The sequence below is a fragment of the Lonchura striata genome, chromosome 25 (genome assembly GCF_046129695.1).
Source record: "Lonchura striata isolate bLonStr1 chromosome 25, bLonStr1.mat, whole genome shotgun sequence".
NCBI classification, from domain to species: Eukaryota; Metazoa; Chordata; class Aves; order Passeriformes; family Estrildidae; genus Lonchura; species Lonchura striata.
Window position 1 is genome coordinate 8663791 of NC_134627.1, and position 18099 is coordinate 8681889.

At 68.8% G+C, this 18099-nt stretch overlaps 4 protein-coding genes across 4 annotated transcripts; 3 read left to right on the top strand and 1 right to left on the bottom strand.

Moving 5' to 3' along the window:
* The first annotated feature begins 283 nt into the window (after window positions 1-283).
* On the top strand, window positions 284-4203 carry HROB (homologous recombination factor with OB-fold). Its single transcript, XM_077788360.1, has 10 exons — window positions 284-351; window positions 555-605; window positions 683-1888; window positions 2197-2280; window positions 2386-2526; window positions 2726-2834; window positions 2948-3033; window positions 3411-3515; window positions 3642-3834; window positions 3954-4203. Exons 1-10 carry the CDS (start codon window positions 349-351, stop codon window positions 4025-4027), a joined length of 2052 nt encoding a protein of 683 aa, XP_077644486.1. The 5' UTR covers window positions 284-348; the 3' UTR covers window positions 4028-4203.
* Window positions 4204-4450: 247 nt separating this feature from the next.
* Window positions 4451-7074, top strand: ASB16 (ankyrin repeat and SOCS box containing 16). The gene is made up of 5 exons (XM_021538497.3): window positions 4451-4821; window positions 5098-5365; window positions 6132-6624; window positions 6695-6808; window positions 6889-7074. The coding sequence occupies exons 1-5, from the start codon at window positions 4515-4517 to the stop codon at window positions 7072-7074; spliced, it is 1368 nt and encodes a 455-aa protein (XP_021394172.1). The 5' UTR covers window positions 4451-4514.
* A 496-nt stretch (window positions 7075-7570) lies between these two features.
* TMUB2 (transmembrane and ubiquitin like domain containing 2) lies at window positions 7571-9462 on the top strand. Its single transcript, XM_077788374.1, has 3 exons — window positions 7571-7623; window positions 7865-8627; window positions 8894-9462. Exons 2-3 carry the CDS (start codon window positions 8155-8157, stop codon window positions 9261-9263), a joined length of 843 nt encoding a protein of 280 aa, XP_077644500.1. The 5' UTR covers window positions 7571-7623; window positions 7865-8154; the 3' UTR covers window positions 9264-9462.
* Window positions 9463-10958: 1496 nt separating this feature from the next.
* On the bottom strand, window positions 10959-16082 carry ATXN7L3 (ataxin 7 like 3). The gene is made up of 13 exons (XM_077788372.1): window positions 16052-16082; window positions 14573-14679; window positions 14354-14486; window positions 13795-13966; window positions 13316-13413; window positions 13092-13114; window positions 12973-13018; window positions 12765-12796; window positions 12591-12659; window positions 12312-12355; window positions 12139-12210; window positions 11774-11907; window positions 10959-11476 (listed from the first exon to the last, which is right to left on the bottom strand). The coding sequence occupies exons 2-13, from the start codon at window positions 14621-14623 to the stop codon at window positions 11325-11327; spliced, it is 1026 nt and encodes a 341-aa protein (XP_077644498.1). The 5' UTR covers window positions 14624-14679; window positions 16052-16082; the 3' UTR covers window positions 10959-11324.
* Window positions 16083-18099: the final 2017 nt, after the last annotated feature.

Sequence of the window (18099 nt, forward strand, 5' to 3'; positions counted from 1 at the left end):
TGCCCCTGCCGGCCGCGGCACCTGCTCGTGCCTTGCCCACGCGCGTGGGTGTAGCAGGCCCAGGTTGGGGGGGTCACTCAGCCTGTGCGGGGATGAATCACGCCGGGCCGAGGCCGCGCTGAGTCACCGGCGGCGCCGCGGGGCCCGGCCGGTGACGCGGGGGCACACGCGTGTGCACATGTGACACGCGCGGGGAACGGGGGTGCGTGGCCCTTTAAGGGGCGCGCCCGCCGCCAGGGGGCGCCCGGCGCCGCGGGGGAAGCTCCGCCCCTTCCCCGGGGCCGCGGGTTCGAGCCCCGGCCCCGCCGCTTCCGCCTCCGGGGCCGGGCCGGGGGTCGCGGCGCTGCCATGGTAACGGGCCCGGCGCGGATTTGGGGTGCCCTGGGGGGATTTGGGGTCCGCCGAGGCAGCCCTGCGGGCCCCGGCCCGTGCGGGGTGCCCCCGGCGCGGTGTGAGGCCCCGCCGCCGCCCGGTGCTCCCGCACGAACCACGGAGACCCCCGGGCCCCCAGCTCGCGTGTCCCTCCCAGCCCCATTCTTCCCTTTTTCCCACAGTCCTGCCACTTCCAGAGGCTCTTTGGGACCGACGGGGAGCTGGAGGACGAGGTGAGGGCCCCCCGACATCCTGGGGCTGCCCCGGGGCGCCCGGGCCCGAGGCATCCCCGCTGCTCCTTTCCCCGCAGGATTTCCTCTCCGCTGTGCAAGATGCAGAGAACCAGTTTGTGATCCCCGGACATTCCTCGCCCAGCGCCGTGCCGGTTCTTCCCAGTGAACCCCAAACCAGAAAACCCCATCCCAGTGAACCCCATCCCAGTGAACCCCAACCCAGCGGACCCCAAACCAGAAAACCCCATCCCAGTGAACCCCAACCCAGCGGACCCCAAACCAGAAAACCCCATCCCAGTGAACCCCATCCCAGTGAACCCCATCCCAGTGAACCCCAACCCAGCGGACCCCAAACCAGAAAACCCCATCCCAGTGAACCCCAACCCAGCGGACCCCAACCCAGTGAACCCCAAACCAGAAAACCCCATCCCAGTGAACCCCATCCCAGTGAACCCCAAATCAGGGAACCCCAAACAAGCGGACCCCAACCCAGCAGACCCCAACCCAGCGGACCCCAAACCAGCGAACCCCAACCCAGCGGACCCCAACCCAGCGGACCCCAACCCAGCAGACCCCCCAGCCTGCGGCCCCTCGCCCAGCAGCCCGTGGGCCTGCGGGTTCCCCCGTGGCGGGGAGCAGCGCCCCAGGACGAGCAGGACAATGCCCTTTTCCTGGCTGCCTGCAGGGAGCTCGAGGGGCCCGGCGCTGCCCCGCTGCCCCCCGGGCGCCGCGAGAAGCCGCCCTGGAAGGGCGCAGGGAAGGAGAACGCTCAGGAATGTGGGGTCCCCAAAAAGCTCAGGCTGGCACAGGAGCTGGTCCCCGGCTCCGGGGGGCTGCAGGAGGGGCAGGGCCCCCTCCCCAGTCCCAGACCGGTGCTGCGGCCCAGCGCGGCCGGCGCCCCCAGACCCCCCCCTTCCCTGGGAGAGCCAAGAGGGTCCGCAGGCTCCGTCCCTGCTCCGGGGGCTCCGTGCCTGAGGCCTGGCCAAGCGCCCCCGGGAAGGAGCAGCTCCTCGGTGCCCTGGACCCCCCCAGCACAGAGCTGCCCCCAGCCCCGGCTGCCCCCCAGACCCCCCTCGGGCCCCCCCAGCTCCGTGGAGTCCCCCGGCTTCCCGAACCCCCCCGTGGCCCCCAACGCCCCCGGCCCCCCGAGCGTCCCCGTGGTCACCAACCACCTGGTGCAGCTGGTGGCAGCGGCCAGCAAAGCCCCCCCGGGAGCCCCCCGAGCCCCCGGCCGCAGGGAGAGCCGGCGCTTCCCGGGGCCCGCCGGGATCCTGCCCCAGCAGGTGGGCTGGGATGGGGAGGGGAGGCTGGACAGGGGTGAGAGAGGGCCTGGGTGGGGATGGGGACAGCATGGGAAAGGATGGGATGGGGATGGGGATGGGGATGAGGTCAGGAGTGCAATGGGTGTGGGCAGAACGGGAATGGGAGTGGGCTATGGGATGGGATGGGATGGGATGGGATGGGATGGGATGGGATGGGATGGGATGGGATGGGATGGGATGGGATGGGATGGGATGGGATGGGATGGGATGGGATGGGAGCAGCTGGTGCAGCCAGGCAGATCCCTGGACGTCTCTCCCTCTCCCACAAGCACTCTGGGAAGCTGCTGGAGGAGATCCTGGTGGCTGCTCCCCAGGCTCCGGCTCACGGGGCCGTGGCGAAGCCACGGGCTCAGGTAACCCCCCACACGGGCTCAGGTAACCCCCCCATCCCAGCCCTGCCCCGGCAGATCCCGGGGGATCGGCCCCGGTGCTCCTGACCCTGCGTGTCCCTGCCCCAGGCGCTGCCCAGCTCCCCGCTGCCCACGGAGGAGGATTTCGGGAAGGGGCCCTGGCTGGCCATGAAGACGGAGCTGGGGCTGGATGAGAGGGACCCCAGCTGCTTCCTCCACAGCTACAGCGTGGTCATGGTGCTCCGCAAGGTGAGGATTCAGCCCCAGCTCTTCCCTCAGCCCCCGGAGCTGCTTGTGGGGCTGGGGGTCTCTGGGGAAGGGGCTGAGCTGAGCACAGACATCCACATCCCCCGGGTGATGAGGGTGTAAGATCCAGCAACATCCCACGGGAAGGATCCTGGGGTTCAACTGCCCAAGGTTATCCCAAAATCCCCGTTGTGCTGTGCAGGCAGCCCTGAAGCAGCTCCCGAAAAACAAAGTTCCCAGCATGGCCGTGATGATCAAGTCCCTGACCAGGAGCAGCGCTGGTGCCGGTGCCGTGTTCCGGGACCCCACAGGTGAGTGGGGGTTACCTGTGCCCGGGGGTCCCCGTGCCCGGGGGTTACCTGTGTACCTGTGCCCGGGGTCCCTGTGCCCAGGGGGGCTCAGGGATGCCACCCCTCGTTCCCAGGGGAGATGCAGGGCACCCTGCACCGGCTGCTGCTGGAGCAGAGGCAGAGCGAGCTCCGGGCCGGCTCCGTGCTGCTCCTGAGGCAGGTGAGGAGAATCTGGGGGGCTGCTGGTCCCACCCCAGCGGGGTCTCTTCCATCCCTGGGGAATGCGGGGTGGGGGATACAGCACATCACCTGTGCCATTCCCAACCCCGTTGCACCCTGGAAGTGGGAATGTAAATATTAGGATAAGGGGATAAGAGGAACTGGTGTGGTCATGTGGTACGTCCCTGTTCCCGTTCCATAGCACTCTGGAATAAAAAAATATCAAAAATATAAATACAAGAAAAGGATCTCCCACGGTTTTGCACCTCGGATTTTTCTCAGCTATTCCTAAAATGTCACCCCTCATCCTGAGATTTCCATGAATGGGGACCTGTACCTTGGGGGTTTATCCAGGAGCTGTGTCTGCCCTCTCCGCAGGTCGGGGTCTTCTCCCCCTCCCACCGCAACCACTACCTCAACGTGACCCCCAACAACCTCCTCCGGATCTTCCCACCCGAGCCCGAGGGCTGCTCCCCCCGCCAGGTCAGGGGGGCACCGGCGGCCCTGGGGGGCTGCTGGGACCCCAGGGGGGTCTGGGTTCTGGGGACCCTCGAGAGAAGGGGGGGCTGGGTAAATCCCCCAGGAATCCATCCCCGCTGGGTTTTGCAGGTCCCTGGCCTGGCTGAGCTGAGCCCAGAGCCCCCGGCACGGCCCACCCGGGCTGTCCCTGCTCCCGAGCACCGGGGACAGCCGAGGACAGGCGGACCCAGCGCGGAGCAGCGTCCCGGGGGCTCCTCCCTGCGCCCAGCGAGCTCTGATCCCGGCTGGGAAGGACCGGTGGGAACGGATGGATGTGACCTGGGTGAGTCGGAGCCACCCTGGAGGGGAGGAGAAGCTCTCCGGCCTGGGGAAAGCCGGGCCTGGCCCCTGAGCAGTGCCACGGTCACACACACACACGAGTGACATCCTCTGTGCCTGCAGATGACCTGGACGGGCTCCTGGGAGAGCTGCCCGAGGATTTCTTCTCAGCCCCGGCTCGGGTTGACTGCGGCTGAGCCCAGCAGCTCTGCTGAGGGTGGCGGTGCCAGGAGCAGGTGGCACGGCTGGCACCCCCCTGCTGCTCCCTGCGTGTCCGTGGTGTTTGCTGTGGGGCCGAGAGCCGGGGCACCCCGAGGCCTCGGCGCTGCTCCGGGCCCCCAAACCTGCATTAAAGGGCTCTTTGGTTTCTGCATCACCTGTGTCCTCGTGTGTCACCCCTGTTCCTTCCCGGGGTCCCTGCTCCTCCGGGTGTGAGGAGCCGTCTCCCCAGGCTCTCACAGCCCTGCAGGACCAGGGATCCCCAGGTCCCTCCCCGTGGGACGTCCCCACCTCGCGCCCACCAACAGTTTAAGCTGCCCTGCACCCCGTGACTCTGTTTACCACCAGGAGTTATTTATAATCCCCTGGCTCTGGGATTCGATTGCACACCCGCCTGTGGGGCACGGCCCTATTTATATCCCCGAGCTGTGCCCCGAGCCCCCCGCCCTGCCCTGCCGGGTGCCCATGGCCCACGAGAGCTTCGCCTTCAGCCCCTCGGCGCTGCGCTCGCTGCGGCTGCAGCGGGAGCTGCTGGAGCGGGAGGATCGCCGCCGGGCGCTGGCCCGGGCACCGGCCTCGCGCCCCCTGCCCGGGACCCCCCGCGCCCCCCCGAGCCCCCCGCGGCGGCGCCAGCTCTGCCGGGACCCCGCCGTGCACAACGCCCTCTACGCCGGGGACCTGCCCCGCGTCCAGAGCATCTTCAGGGACGAGGCCAGCGCCAATCTGGTGTTGGAGATGGTCAGCGAGGAGCTGGTGTGGTCACCGGAGCAGGGTACGGCCGGCCATGGGGCTGGGGGTCCTTCCCTGCTTCTCCCTCCCCCCCGTTCCCCTGCAGAACGAGTGGGGGGCAGGAAAAGGGGGTGCAGCTCCGGGGGGAGCGGGGCTGGCTGCTCCGGTTTGTGGGTGACAGGGAGTCTGGGGCAGGGCGGGTGCTCGGGGCAGCCCCATGGGCGCCCCACTGCTCCCGCCAGCTCCAGGGTGGGTGGGTGTGGGTGAGGGGGGTCCAGCGGGGTGCGGGCTGTCCGGCAGCCCCCGCTGACCCCCGCAGGGCTGTGGGTGCTGAGCCCCCGCCGGGAGCACACCTCGGCCCTGCGCATCGCCGCCGCCCGCGGCTACGAGGCCTGCGCCCGGCACCTGCTGCTCCGCGGGGCGGCCGTGGACGCCGTGGTGGGGGGCCGGGCCCCCCTGCACGACAGCGCGGCCGCCCCCCACCCCAACTGCGCCCGCCTGCTGCTGGCCTTCGGAGCCGACCCCAACGTGCTGAGCGCCGACGGCTCGGCCCCGCTGCACCTCTGCACCGCGCCCCACAGCCTCAGGTGCGGGCTCACCTGCGGGGTCTCACCTGTGGGGTCTCACCTGCAGGGTCTCACCTGTGGGGTCTCACCTGCAGCCAGGGCGGGCTCACTGCAGGAGGGGCCCGTGAGATCCTCACTCCTGCCCCACCCACGCAACCTGGGAGCCAGGGGCCTGGGGGGTGTCCTGGGGGGTGCCTGGGGGTGTCCTGTGGGTGACAGGTCACTCCAGGGTGCCCATGGCAGCGTCCCGTGGGTGACAGGTCACTCCAGGGTGTCACTGGGTGTCCCTGGGGGTGTCCCTGAGGGTGTCCCATGGTTCCCAGGTGACTCCAGGCTTTCCCGGGGTGTCCCTGGGGGTATCCCATGGGTGACAGGTCACTCCAGGGTGTCACTGGCCGTGTCCCACAGGTCACAGATGACTCCAGGCTTTCCCGGGGTGTCCCTGGGGGTGTCCCATGGTTCCCAGGTGACTCCAGGCTTTCCCGGGGTGTCCCTGGGGGTGTCCCTGAGGGTGTCCCATGGTTCCCAGGTGACTCCAGGCTTTCCCGGGGTGTCCCTGAGGGTGTCCCATGGTTCCCAGGTGACTCCAGGCTTTCCCGGAGTGTCCCTGGGGGTGTCCCTGAGGGTGTCCCATGGTTCCCAGGTGACTCCAGGCTTTCCCGGGGTGTCCCTGGGGGTGTCCCTGCGGGTGTCCCACTGCAATCACGTCTCCCTGGCACGTCCCGGTCGCGTCCCACGGGTGCCGCGTGTCCCCGCCGCGCCCGCTCACCGTTCCCACGCGCTCCAGGTGCGCGGAGCTGCTGCTGGCGCACGGCGCGCGGGTGAACCTGGGCACGCGCGACCGGCAGGTGACGGCGCTGCACGTGGCGGCGCGCCACGGGCTGCCGGCCCACGTGGAGCTGTACCTGCACCACGGCGCCGACCCCGAGCGGCGCACCCAGCAGGGCGAGACCCCGCTGAACGCGGCGGCGGCGGCGGCCGAGCGCCCCGAGGACGCCGAGCGGTTCCTGCGCGTGGCCGAGCGGCTGCTGGCGGCCGGCGCCCGGGCCGGGGCCGCGGGCCGCAAGGGCCACACGCCGCTGCACAACGCCTGTGCCAACGGGCACGCCGCGCTGGCCCGGCTGCTGCTGCGCCACGGCGCCGACGCCGCCGTGCCCAACGGCGCCGGGGACACCCCCATGGACTGCGCCCTCCGCGCCGTGCCCGAGTACCGGGAGCAGCGGCCCGAGGAGATCCTGGCCCTGCTGCTGGACCACGGCGCCCTCCCCGCGCACCCCAAGGTGGGGCACGGGGTGACGGGGGACTCGGGGTGCCGGGGGGGTCACCCCGGTGACACGGCTCTGCTGGCAGATGCTCAGGCTGTGCTGCCAGCACCCGCCGGCGCTGGAGGTGATGCTCAACGCCTACGACCGCGTGCCCCCCGCCGACGGCTGGGCGGAGGCCGTGCCCCCCGAGCTCTGGGAGGTAACGGGGTCCTGGGGGGTCCCGGGCCGTGCCCGTGTCCCATCCCGGCGCACCGAGCCCTCCCGTGTCCCCCCACGCAGGAGCACCGGGAGTTCTACGCCTCGGCCGTGCGCATGGCGGGGCGGCCGCGGCGGCTGCAGCACCTGGCCCGCGTGGCCATCCGGCGCCACCTGGGCGCCCGCTGTCGCGCCGCTGTCCCCGAGCTGGCGCTGCCACCCGCACTGCGCCGCTACCTCCAGCTGCCCATCGAGGGTCTCATCTCCTGAGGGCACTCCATGTGTCCCCGCCGCTGCCCCCTTCTTGCGTGCCCTCCTTGCTCCCCACGAGTGTCCGCTGCCTGTGTCCTCCCCGTGCCCTGCTGTCAGTAAAGGACATGGCAGAGGTGGCTCCCGAGGTGTCCTTGTCCCCGTGGGACCAGCGGGGCAGCGTCACCTGCAGTGGGGACGGGGGAGGAGGGGACAGAGCCCTTGGGTGGCAGGGGGGGGACAGACGGGCCCCGGAGGATGTGGGGGCCGTGGCGGGGGTTACAGCCGGGCCGGGGGGTCCGGGGGGTTCCGGTCCCGGGGGGGCTCAGCCCGGGGTTCCCACGGTGCTCCCGGGCCCCGCCCCGCCGGTGACTCCGCCCCAAGTGGCCCCGCCCACGCCGGCCCCGCCCACTCGGGGCGCGTTCCGCTGGCCCCGCCCACTCGGGGCGCGTTCCGCTGGCCCCGCCCCTCTGGCCCCGCCCCCGGGGCGCGCCCGCCGCCCCCGGCCGCCCCCTGGCGGCGGCGCGCGGTGACGTGGCGCTTCCGGCGGGGCGGCGGCGGCGGGAGGCGGTGAGTGGGGGGGGCACCGGGACCCCCGGGACCGCGGGGACACCCGGGACCGCGGGGCTGGCAGGGACACACCGGCACCCCCCGGGATGGCCGGGCATGGCGGGCACGCACCGGCACCCCCGGGAATCACGGGGACCGGCAGGGACACACCGGGAGCCCCGGGCACGGGTCGGGACGTCCCCGGTTCCTCCCGCCCCGCCATGCCCGGGCCCCGCTGACCGCATCGCTCTGCTCCGTCCAGGTCGGGGATGGCCTGACCCTGCCCCGCTGGGCACCGAGGGGCTGGGGCACCCCCGGGACTCTCCGCCGGGCCCGGTGAGGTGAGCGCAGCGCCGCCGGTTCGGTGTCTCGGGAGCGAGGAGGACAATCCGCAGCGAGGAGCTCCCGTCCCTGCGGTCTCCGGGTACCGGGAGCGGCCCCAGGGTCTGTTGTGAGCCCGAAGGTGGCACCGGGGCAGCCCCGGGGGTCCCCGCTGCCGCCGCGCCGCTCGCTCACACCGGGCACCGGGAGGTCGAGGCGGGCATCGCGGAGATGGAGCCCCCGGCCGCCCCCCTCATCGTGGGGGTGGGGGACGAGGTGACGCTGGTGGCCGGGGTGGCCGTGCTGGTGCTGGCGCTGGTGCTGGCCTGGCTGTCCACGTACGTGGCCGAGGGCGGCAGCCAGCTCCTGGGCACCGGGGACGCGGCCGTCATCCGCCTCGGGCCGCTGCCGCCCTACGCGGGGCCCGCGGGGGCGGCCGAGGCCCCGGAGCCCCCCAGGAGCCCCGCGGGCGCGGAGGAGAAAACGGAGGAGGAAGGGGCGGCGGCACCGGGGGACAGCGGGAGCGGCCCCGAGCCCGGCCTGGAGCAGCTGCTGGACGCGCCCGGCTTGTCCCGGGGCGCCGCTGAGCCCGGGGGCACCGGTGACGCGTGCCCCGGCCTCATCAAGATCCGCCTCAAGTTCCTCAACGACACCGAGGAGGTGGCGGTGGCCCGGCCCGAGGACACCGTGGGGGTTCTCAAGAGGTGAGGGCCGGGGGACGCGGGGAGCGCTGCCGGGCCCCCGCTGCGAACAGCCGCTTCCCACGGGACGGGGGAGGGCGTTCATCCCTCCCGATGTGCCAAAAATACCGGGGGGTGTGGGCTTTGAGACAGCAAGTTCGAAAGAGGCGGCGGTGGCGGTGCCGTGGTGAACCCTCCCCGTTTAACGGAGGGGCTCCCAGCCCGGGCGGGTCCCTCCCCGGGCGGGTCCGGGGTCTCCGCCGCCCCCACCCTCCTCCCTCCTCCCGCAGCAAATGCTTCCCGGGCCAGGAGGCCCAGATGAAGCTCATCTACCGCGGGCAGCTGCTGCAGGACCAGGCGCGCACGCTGCGCTCGCTCCGCATCACCGACAACTGTGTCATCCACTGCCACCGCTCCCGGGGGACCACCGCGGCCACCGCCGCCCTGCCCGAGCCCGGCCCCGCCGGCCCCGCGGCCCCGGGGCTGCCGCTGGCCGGGGGCACGCTGATGGTGCCCACGGTGATGGTGGTGCTGGCGCTGGGCTGGTATTTCCGCATCAACTACCGGCAGCTCTTCACGGCCCCGGCCACCGTGTCGCTGATCGGTGTCACCGTGCTGGTCACCCTCCTGGCCTTCGGGCTGTACGGGCAGGCGGGGTGAGCCGGGGCGGCACCGCGGCCTCCGTCCCCGCGCTGGGTCCCAGCCTCGCTGCCGGACTTTGCCCCCCAAAAAGGGGCTGTGCCCCCCCCAGACTCCACTGCCGGTCCCCAGCCCCAGCTCTGGGGGAGCTGGACAGCACTGGAACGGGCCGTGGCTTCTTCCCAAGGACTTTTTAATGCAAATAAAGGGTGTCAAGTCACCCCAGTGGTCGCCTTCCTGCCCTGGGAGCTGCTCTCCTACCCACCCACACTTCTGGGTCTTATAAAAACAAATCCGGCTCCCCCCCCCCCCGCCCCGTGCTGAATGGAGTGGGTGGAGATGGAGGTGGGAGGGGTAAAGGCCCTGTTTAATTAACGAGCTGTAATTAATGCCAGGGATACCAAGTCAAGATGCAGTTTTATTTACAGGGGCAGCCACAACCCACTCACGGGACACACAGACCTCACAAGGGCTCAGTTCCCCTGCGGGGGGGACGCGCAGAAACACCGGGGGGGGCAAGGACACCGACCTGGGGGGGTCACAGGGCACGGTCTGACCCCCCCAAGCCCCACTGCACCCCTTGGACCCCAAATCGCAGTGCCTCTCCTGCAGCTGAAGGGGCTCAGGATGCCTTTCCCCCACAGCCCCAGCTCGCCATGCCCCCCCAGGCAGTCTGGGGTGGTCCCCCGTGTTTTTGGGTGCCCACAGCTCCGTCCTGGGGCCCCGGGGCACACGAAGGCCAGCTCGGCGTGCTCCGGCGGCCCCGCAGCAGCGGGGACCGCTCGGGGGTCCCCACGAGGGGGGCCCGCAGGGTTCTGAGGTGCCCAGGGCTCTGCAGGACCCCCCCAGCCCAGCCTTTAGCAGCAGTTTGAAAACAATAGTGAATCCAGAGTCGAGAGCACCATAATGTGGGAGTCCCTGCGAGAGACGAGCCACGGCACCGGGGTGGGGGGACAGACACGGCTCCACCCCGGGGACACATGGCCAGATGGGGGTCAGAGAGCAAGGGAGGGACAACAGAGCCAACCCTGTCCCAGCACAGCCCCTGCCACGGAGAACAGCTGTGGGGAGGGAGGGGATCACGGGGCAGGGGTGACCTGGATCCAGCCAGAGGGACCTGTCCCCCCCAGCCCGCACAGCAGGGCGCTGGTCCTGGCCCCCCGAGCGAGAGCAGAGCTGTGGGGGGGTCCCCACTGACCCCCCGACTGCAGCAGCAGGTCCCAGGCACGCGTGGAGGGCACGCAGAGCTGCCCTGGGGACACCAGGAGTGGGGGGCTCTGCGCTGAAGCTGGGCTGGGCTTTCCCCCCCCAGGTTTTGCTCCACTTCCAGCTCCCCCCTAGACGTCCCTGATAGGTTGGGGTCCCCCCTCCCCAAACAGTTTGGCACAGGGATGGTCACAGCAGCTCCCCCCACCCCCAGACCCACCCCCAAGGATGCAGCATGCAGCCCCCTGTGACCCCCCTGCGTGGGCACTGCCAGGCCCTCAAGACCCCCACCAGCTGACTGCAGGCACAGCTGGACAGATTTGGGGGTGAGAGGATGCTCCCTTGTCCTCTGAGTATGAAGGGACCCCCCCAGTGTGACCCCCCCTTCCTGAGCCAGCCTGACCGGCGAGTGCCAGCCCAGGGCAGGGAGGGGGGGCAGCCCCAGAGTGGGGGGCTCACCCCAAAACCTCAGGGCAGGGGGGATTCACAACCCCCTGACCCAGGCCCAGACCTGCCCAGGGTGTCCAGGTGCCCCCCACCCCATTGGGGTGAGTGAGGAGCGGGTGTGGGGGGGCACAGCTGGCTTTGGGGGTGCTGGGAGGGAAGGGGGGCTGTACCCCCACGTTTGAGAGTGACGCCCCGATGGGAGCCCCACGTACAAAAACTGTCACAGAATAAATAGAGGCACTGGGGCAGGGCGGGAGGAAGGGGGGCACGAACGGGGGCTCCCCAAATCCAGCCCCACTCCAGCCGAGTCCTCTGAGCTCCGGTACCCACACTGTGTCCGGCCTGGGGGTGCCCGGGGGCTGGCCTGGCCTCTGTCTGTCCCTCTGTCCGTCCCTCTGTCCGTCCTGCCCCTCCCCAGCTCGGCGGGGCTCAGTTGTTGATGTCATCGTAGATGCTGGGGGTGTGGGGGGCAGGGGGCTTGGGCTTCTTCTTCTTGCTGGAGCCGAGCCCTGGGGCGCCGCTCACCAGCCCCAGGTGGGGCTTCTTCTTCTTGGTCTTGCGGGACTCGGAGTTGTTTGTACCTAGGGACGGGAGAGAGGGAAGAAATGGGGGTGTCAGGGAGGAGATGAGCCCCAGAACAGAGTGGATGATGCCCAACTCTGGTCAACACCCAAGAAAATGTACCCCGGAATGTTCCTGCCCCTCCCAAGTGGGGAACAAGGTGCTCCAGGCTTTGGAGCCATGGTCTGTTCAACCCCTCTTGTACTGAGGACATGCCAGAACAGCCAGTTTTGCTCCCACAGAGGTATCTGTGCCTCCGGATTTGCCCCTCGGAGGGGTCTGTGCCACCCGTGTGCCCCCAGCCCCTGAGCACTCACTGGCTTTGGAGGAGGCCGAGTCGGAGGGGGAGATGTCGGAGGAGCCGTCCCACTGCAGGCGGCTCATGAGGGCCTGGCTCTCGGCCACCTCGAAGCTGTCGTTCTCCACACCGGCCTCAGCCTCGGGCAGGGACCTGGGCACGGGTGTTACAGAGGGTGGGTGGGGACAGAGCCCCCCAAACGCCAAGGGGATGCCCAGGGGCTCGGCCCAGCCCCACCACCCTGCCGGGCTGCAAATCCCAGCCCCAGCCCGGGGCTCCCATCCCCTGCAGGCCTCCCCAGGGCCATCCCTGTCCAAACCCCACCTGAGCACCCCATGCAGCCCCCCCAGTCCGACCCCGGGACCCCGACCTGCACCCACTTACGCCGAGGGCCCAAGGAGGTAAACCCGGACTGCCCTGCGCTGCTCATCCGTGTGCTGGGGACACCGCAGGGACCTGGGGGTGACACACGGCACTGAGGCGTGCCTTCCCCCCTCCCATGAGGATGGGGGCATGTGGGGACCCTGGGGAAGCCCCCCAGAGCAAGCTGCCCTCACCTGGTGCACATCTTCTTGGTGTGTTCCGAGATGACCCCGCATTGCTGGGCAGGGAAGGGCCAGGTGAGTTTGGGGGGACAGGCGAGTGACCCCTGGGCTGTGCTGCACCATCACAGCCCTGGGGCCCCCCAGTCTCCCAGTGCTGTGTCCCAGACAAAGCAGCCACTGCCCCGCCTCGGGACCTGCTGCAGGTCCCCATTCCCAGCCGGGCAAGCAGCCCCAGCGGGGAGAGACCCCCGGGTCCCGCCCGCCGTGCTGCCGCAGCCCCCAGTCCCGCACCGTGGTGAGCAGCGTCCGCAGCTCCTCGGGGCCCAGCGTCTCGTAGTTGATGCCAGCCGAGTTGCTGTACTGGGGGGCAGGGAGCAGGCTCAGGGCTGGGGGGACCCTCCCGGGGGGCAATGCAGCCCCTGGGGAGGAGAGCACTGGCAGCCATCTCCCCCAGCCCCGGCTCACCTTGAAGGGATCGGGGTTCCCGCCGATCTCGCCTGGGAGGGAGGAAAGGTGAGGGGGGGTCCTGCCCGGGACCCCCAGGGCCCCCTCCCACTGCCACCAGCCCAGCCTCCCCACCCCAAATACCCCCCAACACCAGCCCAGCCCCAATGTGTGAGCCCCCTCCCCGTTTTTCAGCCCCACCCCGGGGGTGCCAGCTCTGCCCCCTCACCATTTTTGTGTTTCAGGGACTTGGACCTGCGGGGCGAGTTGGGGTTCTGCAACGAGAGGAGGGTGTTGGGGTCGTCCTGTGGCCTCCCCGTGCCCCCCACCCTTCCCCACAGCCCTCACCTTATCCGATTTCCTCTTCTTTGCTATGGAGAAGGACAGAAAGGAAAGATTGGACCTTTTCCAGTGGTGCAGCCCCAAGCCCAGAGCCACTGCCGCCTCCCCAGAGCTGGGACCACCAGTCGTGGCTGCTCTCCCCTCACACCCACCCAGCACTGGGGTTCAGGGGCCACGGGGCATGCAGGACATGTCCCCCACCCCTCAGGACACCAGGGACCCCTCCCCACCTTTCTTCTCGGAGCCATAGGACCAGTCGTTGTCATTGATGTCATCGTTGTCCTCCTGGTCACTCTCTGACTTGTTCAGGTTGTTGCTGCTCGCAATCCTGAGCGGGGAGGGGAAGGAGATCACACCGGGGTCTGCCCCACATCCTCCAGGGAGCCCCGGATCCATCCCACGCCCCCCTGCACCTCCGTCCTCCCCGGCACCCAGGGATCCAGAGAGCCACCGAGGCAGGGACAGAGCCCCCAGGGGGACACAGGACACAGCCCCCAGGATTCCCAGCTTCTTTTCCCAGGAGAGATAAACTGGCAGGGAGGAACAAGAGGAGCTCCAGGGGGAACCCAGCTGGACACCCCCAGGATGGAAAGCGAGGACAGGGGAGACACAGAATTGGCTGAACTGGCATCCCAGGCTCCTCAGAGCCCGAATCCACCCCGGCAGGCCCAGCGGTGCCTCGGTTTCCCCGGGAGCAGCCCAGCCCCACCTGCGGTTGGCGATGCGGCTGCTGTTGCGGCCCATGCCCAGGCACTTCTCCAGGTGAGGGGCGAAGCGGGAGGCGGCGATGCTGCGGCTGCAGTTGGGGCACACGCACTCCTTGTTCTTCCACTGGTTGTACACCTGCCCGAAGATGTCCACGCCCGGCTGGTCCACGATCTCTGCGGGGGACACGCTCAGCCCCTGCCCCGAGACCCCCAGCTGCTCTGGGGGGCCTCGGGCAGACCCTTGCCCGGAGCCTCCCCACAGCCTCAAGGGGACTCGGGGGAGCTGAAACCAGCGGCAGCTCTGCCAGGGGGTCTCTGCCACCTCCCACCCACACCCCAGCTGTGCCCCCCAGGGCCCCAGCCCCACGCTCTGGGGTTCAGTACCCCCCCATTTTCCCCTCCAGCACAGTCTGCTCACTGCTGGGGGGACATGTGGGTGTTTAATCCCCCTCAAAGCCAAATCCCGGTGTGTGGGGACACCGAACCCCCACGGGCTCTCTGGGAGCAGGGCCTGGCTGTGTCCCAGCATCACCCTGACCCTGGGGGCCTTGGGGGGCTCACCGAAGTCCTTCATACTGTCAGGGTCCGTGTCATCCAGGAAGAAGTAGCCGCACTTGACAGCCCGGTGCACCTCGAAGCAGAGCCCCAGGCAGGCATCCTCCACCAGCTCCGTGTAGATCTCGTGTGCAATGGCCTGGGGGCCCAGGGGGGCTGTTAGGGACGGGGGGGGACACACGGACACCCCAGGGGACAGACAGACCCCCGGAGGGGGCAGCTCACCTCCAGTTTGCTGTTATCCAGGCCAGACAAAGACATATCCTCCATTTTCATTTGCAGCTGCTTGCGGAGAAGTCACGCCGAATGCTCATAGCACGGGACACGGGGGGCTGGGGGCACAGGGGGGTCTCACTGGCACCTCAGCCCTCACCTGCAGACCCCTCCCGACCCCCTTCCCAGCCAAAATCCCACTGCACACCCTGGGATGGCCCCAAGATGCTCTCTGGGGGGTCCCCAAGGAAAACAGTCCTGGGGTTAAACCCTGCTGGAGTGAAGTCGGGGGGCTCGGGGGTCTCCCAGCTGGGCGTGCCCCTCCCCAGCCTGGCATGGATCCCCCCAGGTTAGTGGGGGACACTGGCTGACAAGGGTGGGGTGTCCCCTGTCCCCCAGCGTGCCCCCCAGCCCTCCCCAGCCTGGGACACGCCCAGCGCTCAGAGAGGTGGCACGGCCCCCACAGCAGCCCCACCTCACCCCACACTGTGTCAGGACTGTAGGTGAGCACAGGGGACTCGGCGTGTCCCCAAACTGCCCCCACCTCGGGGGAGGGGGGGATTTTGCTGCATCACCCTCCCTGGCAGGAGATGGAGGCGAGCATCGTGTGCCCCCCAAAATGGGACCTGGCCTCCCCTCCCCGCCAATGGGAGTCTCAAGACCCCAAAGTCAGGGTCAGACACCCCAAGCACCCAAGGGTGCTGCCCAGTAGAACCCCTGTTTGTCATGGAGCTGGGGGGACACAAGAGGGGTCTCCAGGCCCCCCGTACGCACCCCAGTCCCGCTGATCCAAGGATTTCTTCCTTCCAAAATGGAAAGAGGAAACGGGCTGGAATTGGCTCAGCCCCCAGCACACCCCCCAGGCTGAGGCAGAAAAGGGGGGGGGGAAAGGGGGGAGGTTCAGGGGGTCTCCCATAGGGCTGGGGGGTCAGGGAGGGTCCCAGGGGCTCTCAGGATCAAGGTAGGGGTAGGGAATGAGGGGTCTCAGGGCCTGGGGGGGCCTCAGGAGAGGAGGGCGGGGGACAGACACCAAAGGGGGGTTAGGGGCAGCTCGGGGGGGGTCTCTCGCCCGTCTGGGGGAGACAAGGGAGACGCCAGGGCTCTCAGGAGTGGATGGAAAAACAGGAAAATGGGGGGAGAAGGGAGATCTGGAGGCATGGGGCTGGGGGGCCCAGTGAGGGTTGTGGGGACTCTGAGGAAGCGGGGGGCAGGAAAGGGGGCAGGAGGGGAACCAGGAGTGCCCAGCAGGTCCGGGGGGCCCCTGGGGGGTTCAGGCAGAGAGCGAGGGAGGGGGAAGGGGAGGCTCGGGACCTGGGGATCCCGGGCAGGGTCCCGGGGCCCCTCGGACCGGGCTGGGAGGGCCCGGGCGGACCGCGGGGTCCCCGAGCGCCGGCGGGGAGGTCCCGGGGCGGGGTCAGCAGGCCCCGCTCCGGTGCGGCGGGGCCCCGCGGGCGGGCAGGGCCCGGAGGGGCGGGGCGGGCGGGCACTCACCGGCGCGGAGGCTCCGCCGGGGCCGGGGCGGGGCCGGGTCAGCGCCCCCCGCCGCTCCGGCGCGGGGCCCGGCGGCGAGTGGCCATGGCGGGGGCCGGCGCGGGGCCGGGCGGAGCGGCGGGGCCGGGCGGAGCGGCGGGCGGGCGGAGCGGCCGGGCCGGGCCTGGCGCTGCCTCCGCCCGGCGGCGGCGGCCCAGGGCGCTGAGGGCGCTGAGGGAGGGGCGGGGCGGCGCGCCCGGCGCGCGCACCGCCGGCCCCGCCCCCGCCGCGCCCGGCCAATGGGGAGGCGCCGTCAGGGGCTGCGGCCAATGGGGAGGGGCCGGAGCCGCGCGGGGCCTCGTCACAGTCACGGGGGCGGGGCGGGGCGGGAATGGGCGGGGCTGGGGGCGGGGCCGGAGCGCCCCCCCGCGGCCGGACCCCGCAGGGACCCCGCAAACCCCGGACCCCCCAAGCCTGAACCCCGCAACCTCCGGACCCCCGGACCCCCGAACCCCGCAAATCCCGGACCCCTGAACCCCGCAAACCCCGGACCCCCCAAGCCTGAACCCCGCAACCTCCGGGCCCCGCAAACCTGAACCCCGCAACCCCCGGACTCCCGGACCCCCCAAACCTGAACCCCGCCACCCCGGACCCCGCAAACCTGAACCCCGCAACCCCCGGACCCCCGCACCCCGCAAACCCCGGATCCCCGGACCCCCCAAACCTGAACCCCGCAACCCCCGGACCCCCGGACCCCCCAAACCTGAACCCCGCAACCCCCGGACCCCGCAACCCCCGGACCCCCGGACCCCCCAAACCTGAACCCCGCAACCCCCGGATCCCGCAAACCTGAACCCCGCAACCCCCGGACCCCCGGACCCCCCAAACCTGAACCCCGCAACCCCCGGACCCCTGGACCCCCCAAACCCCGGACCCCCGGACCCCGCAAGCCCCGGACCCCCGGACCCCGCAAGCCCCGGACCCCCGAAGTTCATCCCTACACCCCACGGGGAGATCCCGGTGACACCCCGGAGCCGCGGGTGCCTCCAGAGCCCAGCCTGCAGCTCCCTGGGCGCCACAGAGCCCCAAAAACGACCCCCAGGGCTTCCCTCCCCCAGGAAGGAGGAAAAACACTCCTCACGCTTGTCCTTTTTTTTTTTTTTCCTAAAGTTTTATTTTTTTATAGTAATGACATGAGAACAGAAACATTATTTTTCACTTTATTATACAAAAAAAAAAAAAAAAGAGAAAAAAAAGGAAAAACAAAAAAACCCCAAAAAACTCAAAAATAAACAAAACAAAACAAAAAGAACCAAAACCCCAAGCAAACCGGGATACCAGGGACACGACCCCTGCGTCCCGCTCAGCCGTACAAATTCCGAGTCGGGATTATTATTATTTTTCTTTTTTTTTTTCCTTTTTTTTTTGTCTTTTTTTTAAACCTACAAAAACACTCTTTAAATATTAGAAAAAAAAAGATGATTTTTTTTAATCCTTTTTTTTTTTTTTTGGTGTTTTTTTGCCTTTTTTTTTTAACGTAATTCACAAGAACTTCCATCTAAAGGATCCCGGGATTTTGTGGCAGTGCCAAAATGCACTCAGGAATTCTCTTGCAGCGCAAACGTCTTTCCCACCCCCTCCCCAGTTGTCGGCGCTGTAAGAATTTTTCTTTTTTATTATTTCATTTTTTTTACCTTTTTTTTTTAACAGAAAAAAAGGTGGGGGGAAAAAAAGGTGGGGTTTGATTTTTTTTTTTTGTCTTTTTTTTTGTACTAAAAACACATCCACTAAAACACGACAGTGCTGGGTACATTCAGCAGAAAAAAGGGATGGGGGGTTCCCCTTAGGGGATTTCGGGAGGGGCGGCGATTAAAAATTGGGATGAAAATGAAAGGAAAATCCCAAATGGATTGGGGTAAGTGGGAGGGGGAATCAGAGGGACGGACAGATGGACATTTTGGGGGGGGGGCGGCACCATCTGGGTTCCCTTCGGGGCCCCGGTCCCGGGGGGACACGGGGGGATTGTCCGTGTGGGAGCACCCGGGTTCACCCCTTCCCCCACGGCTGGG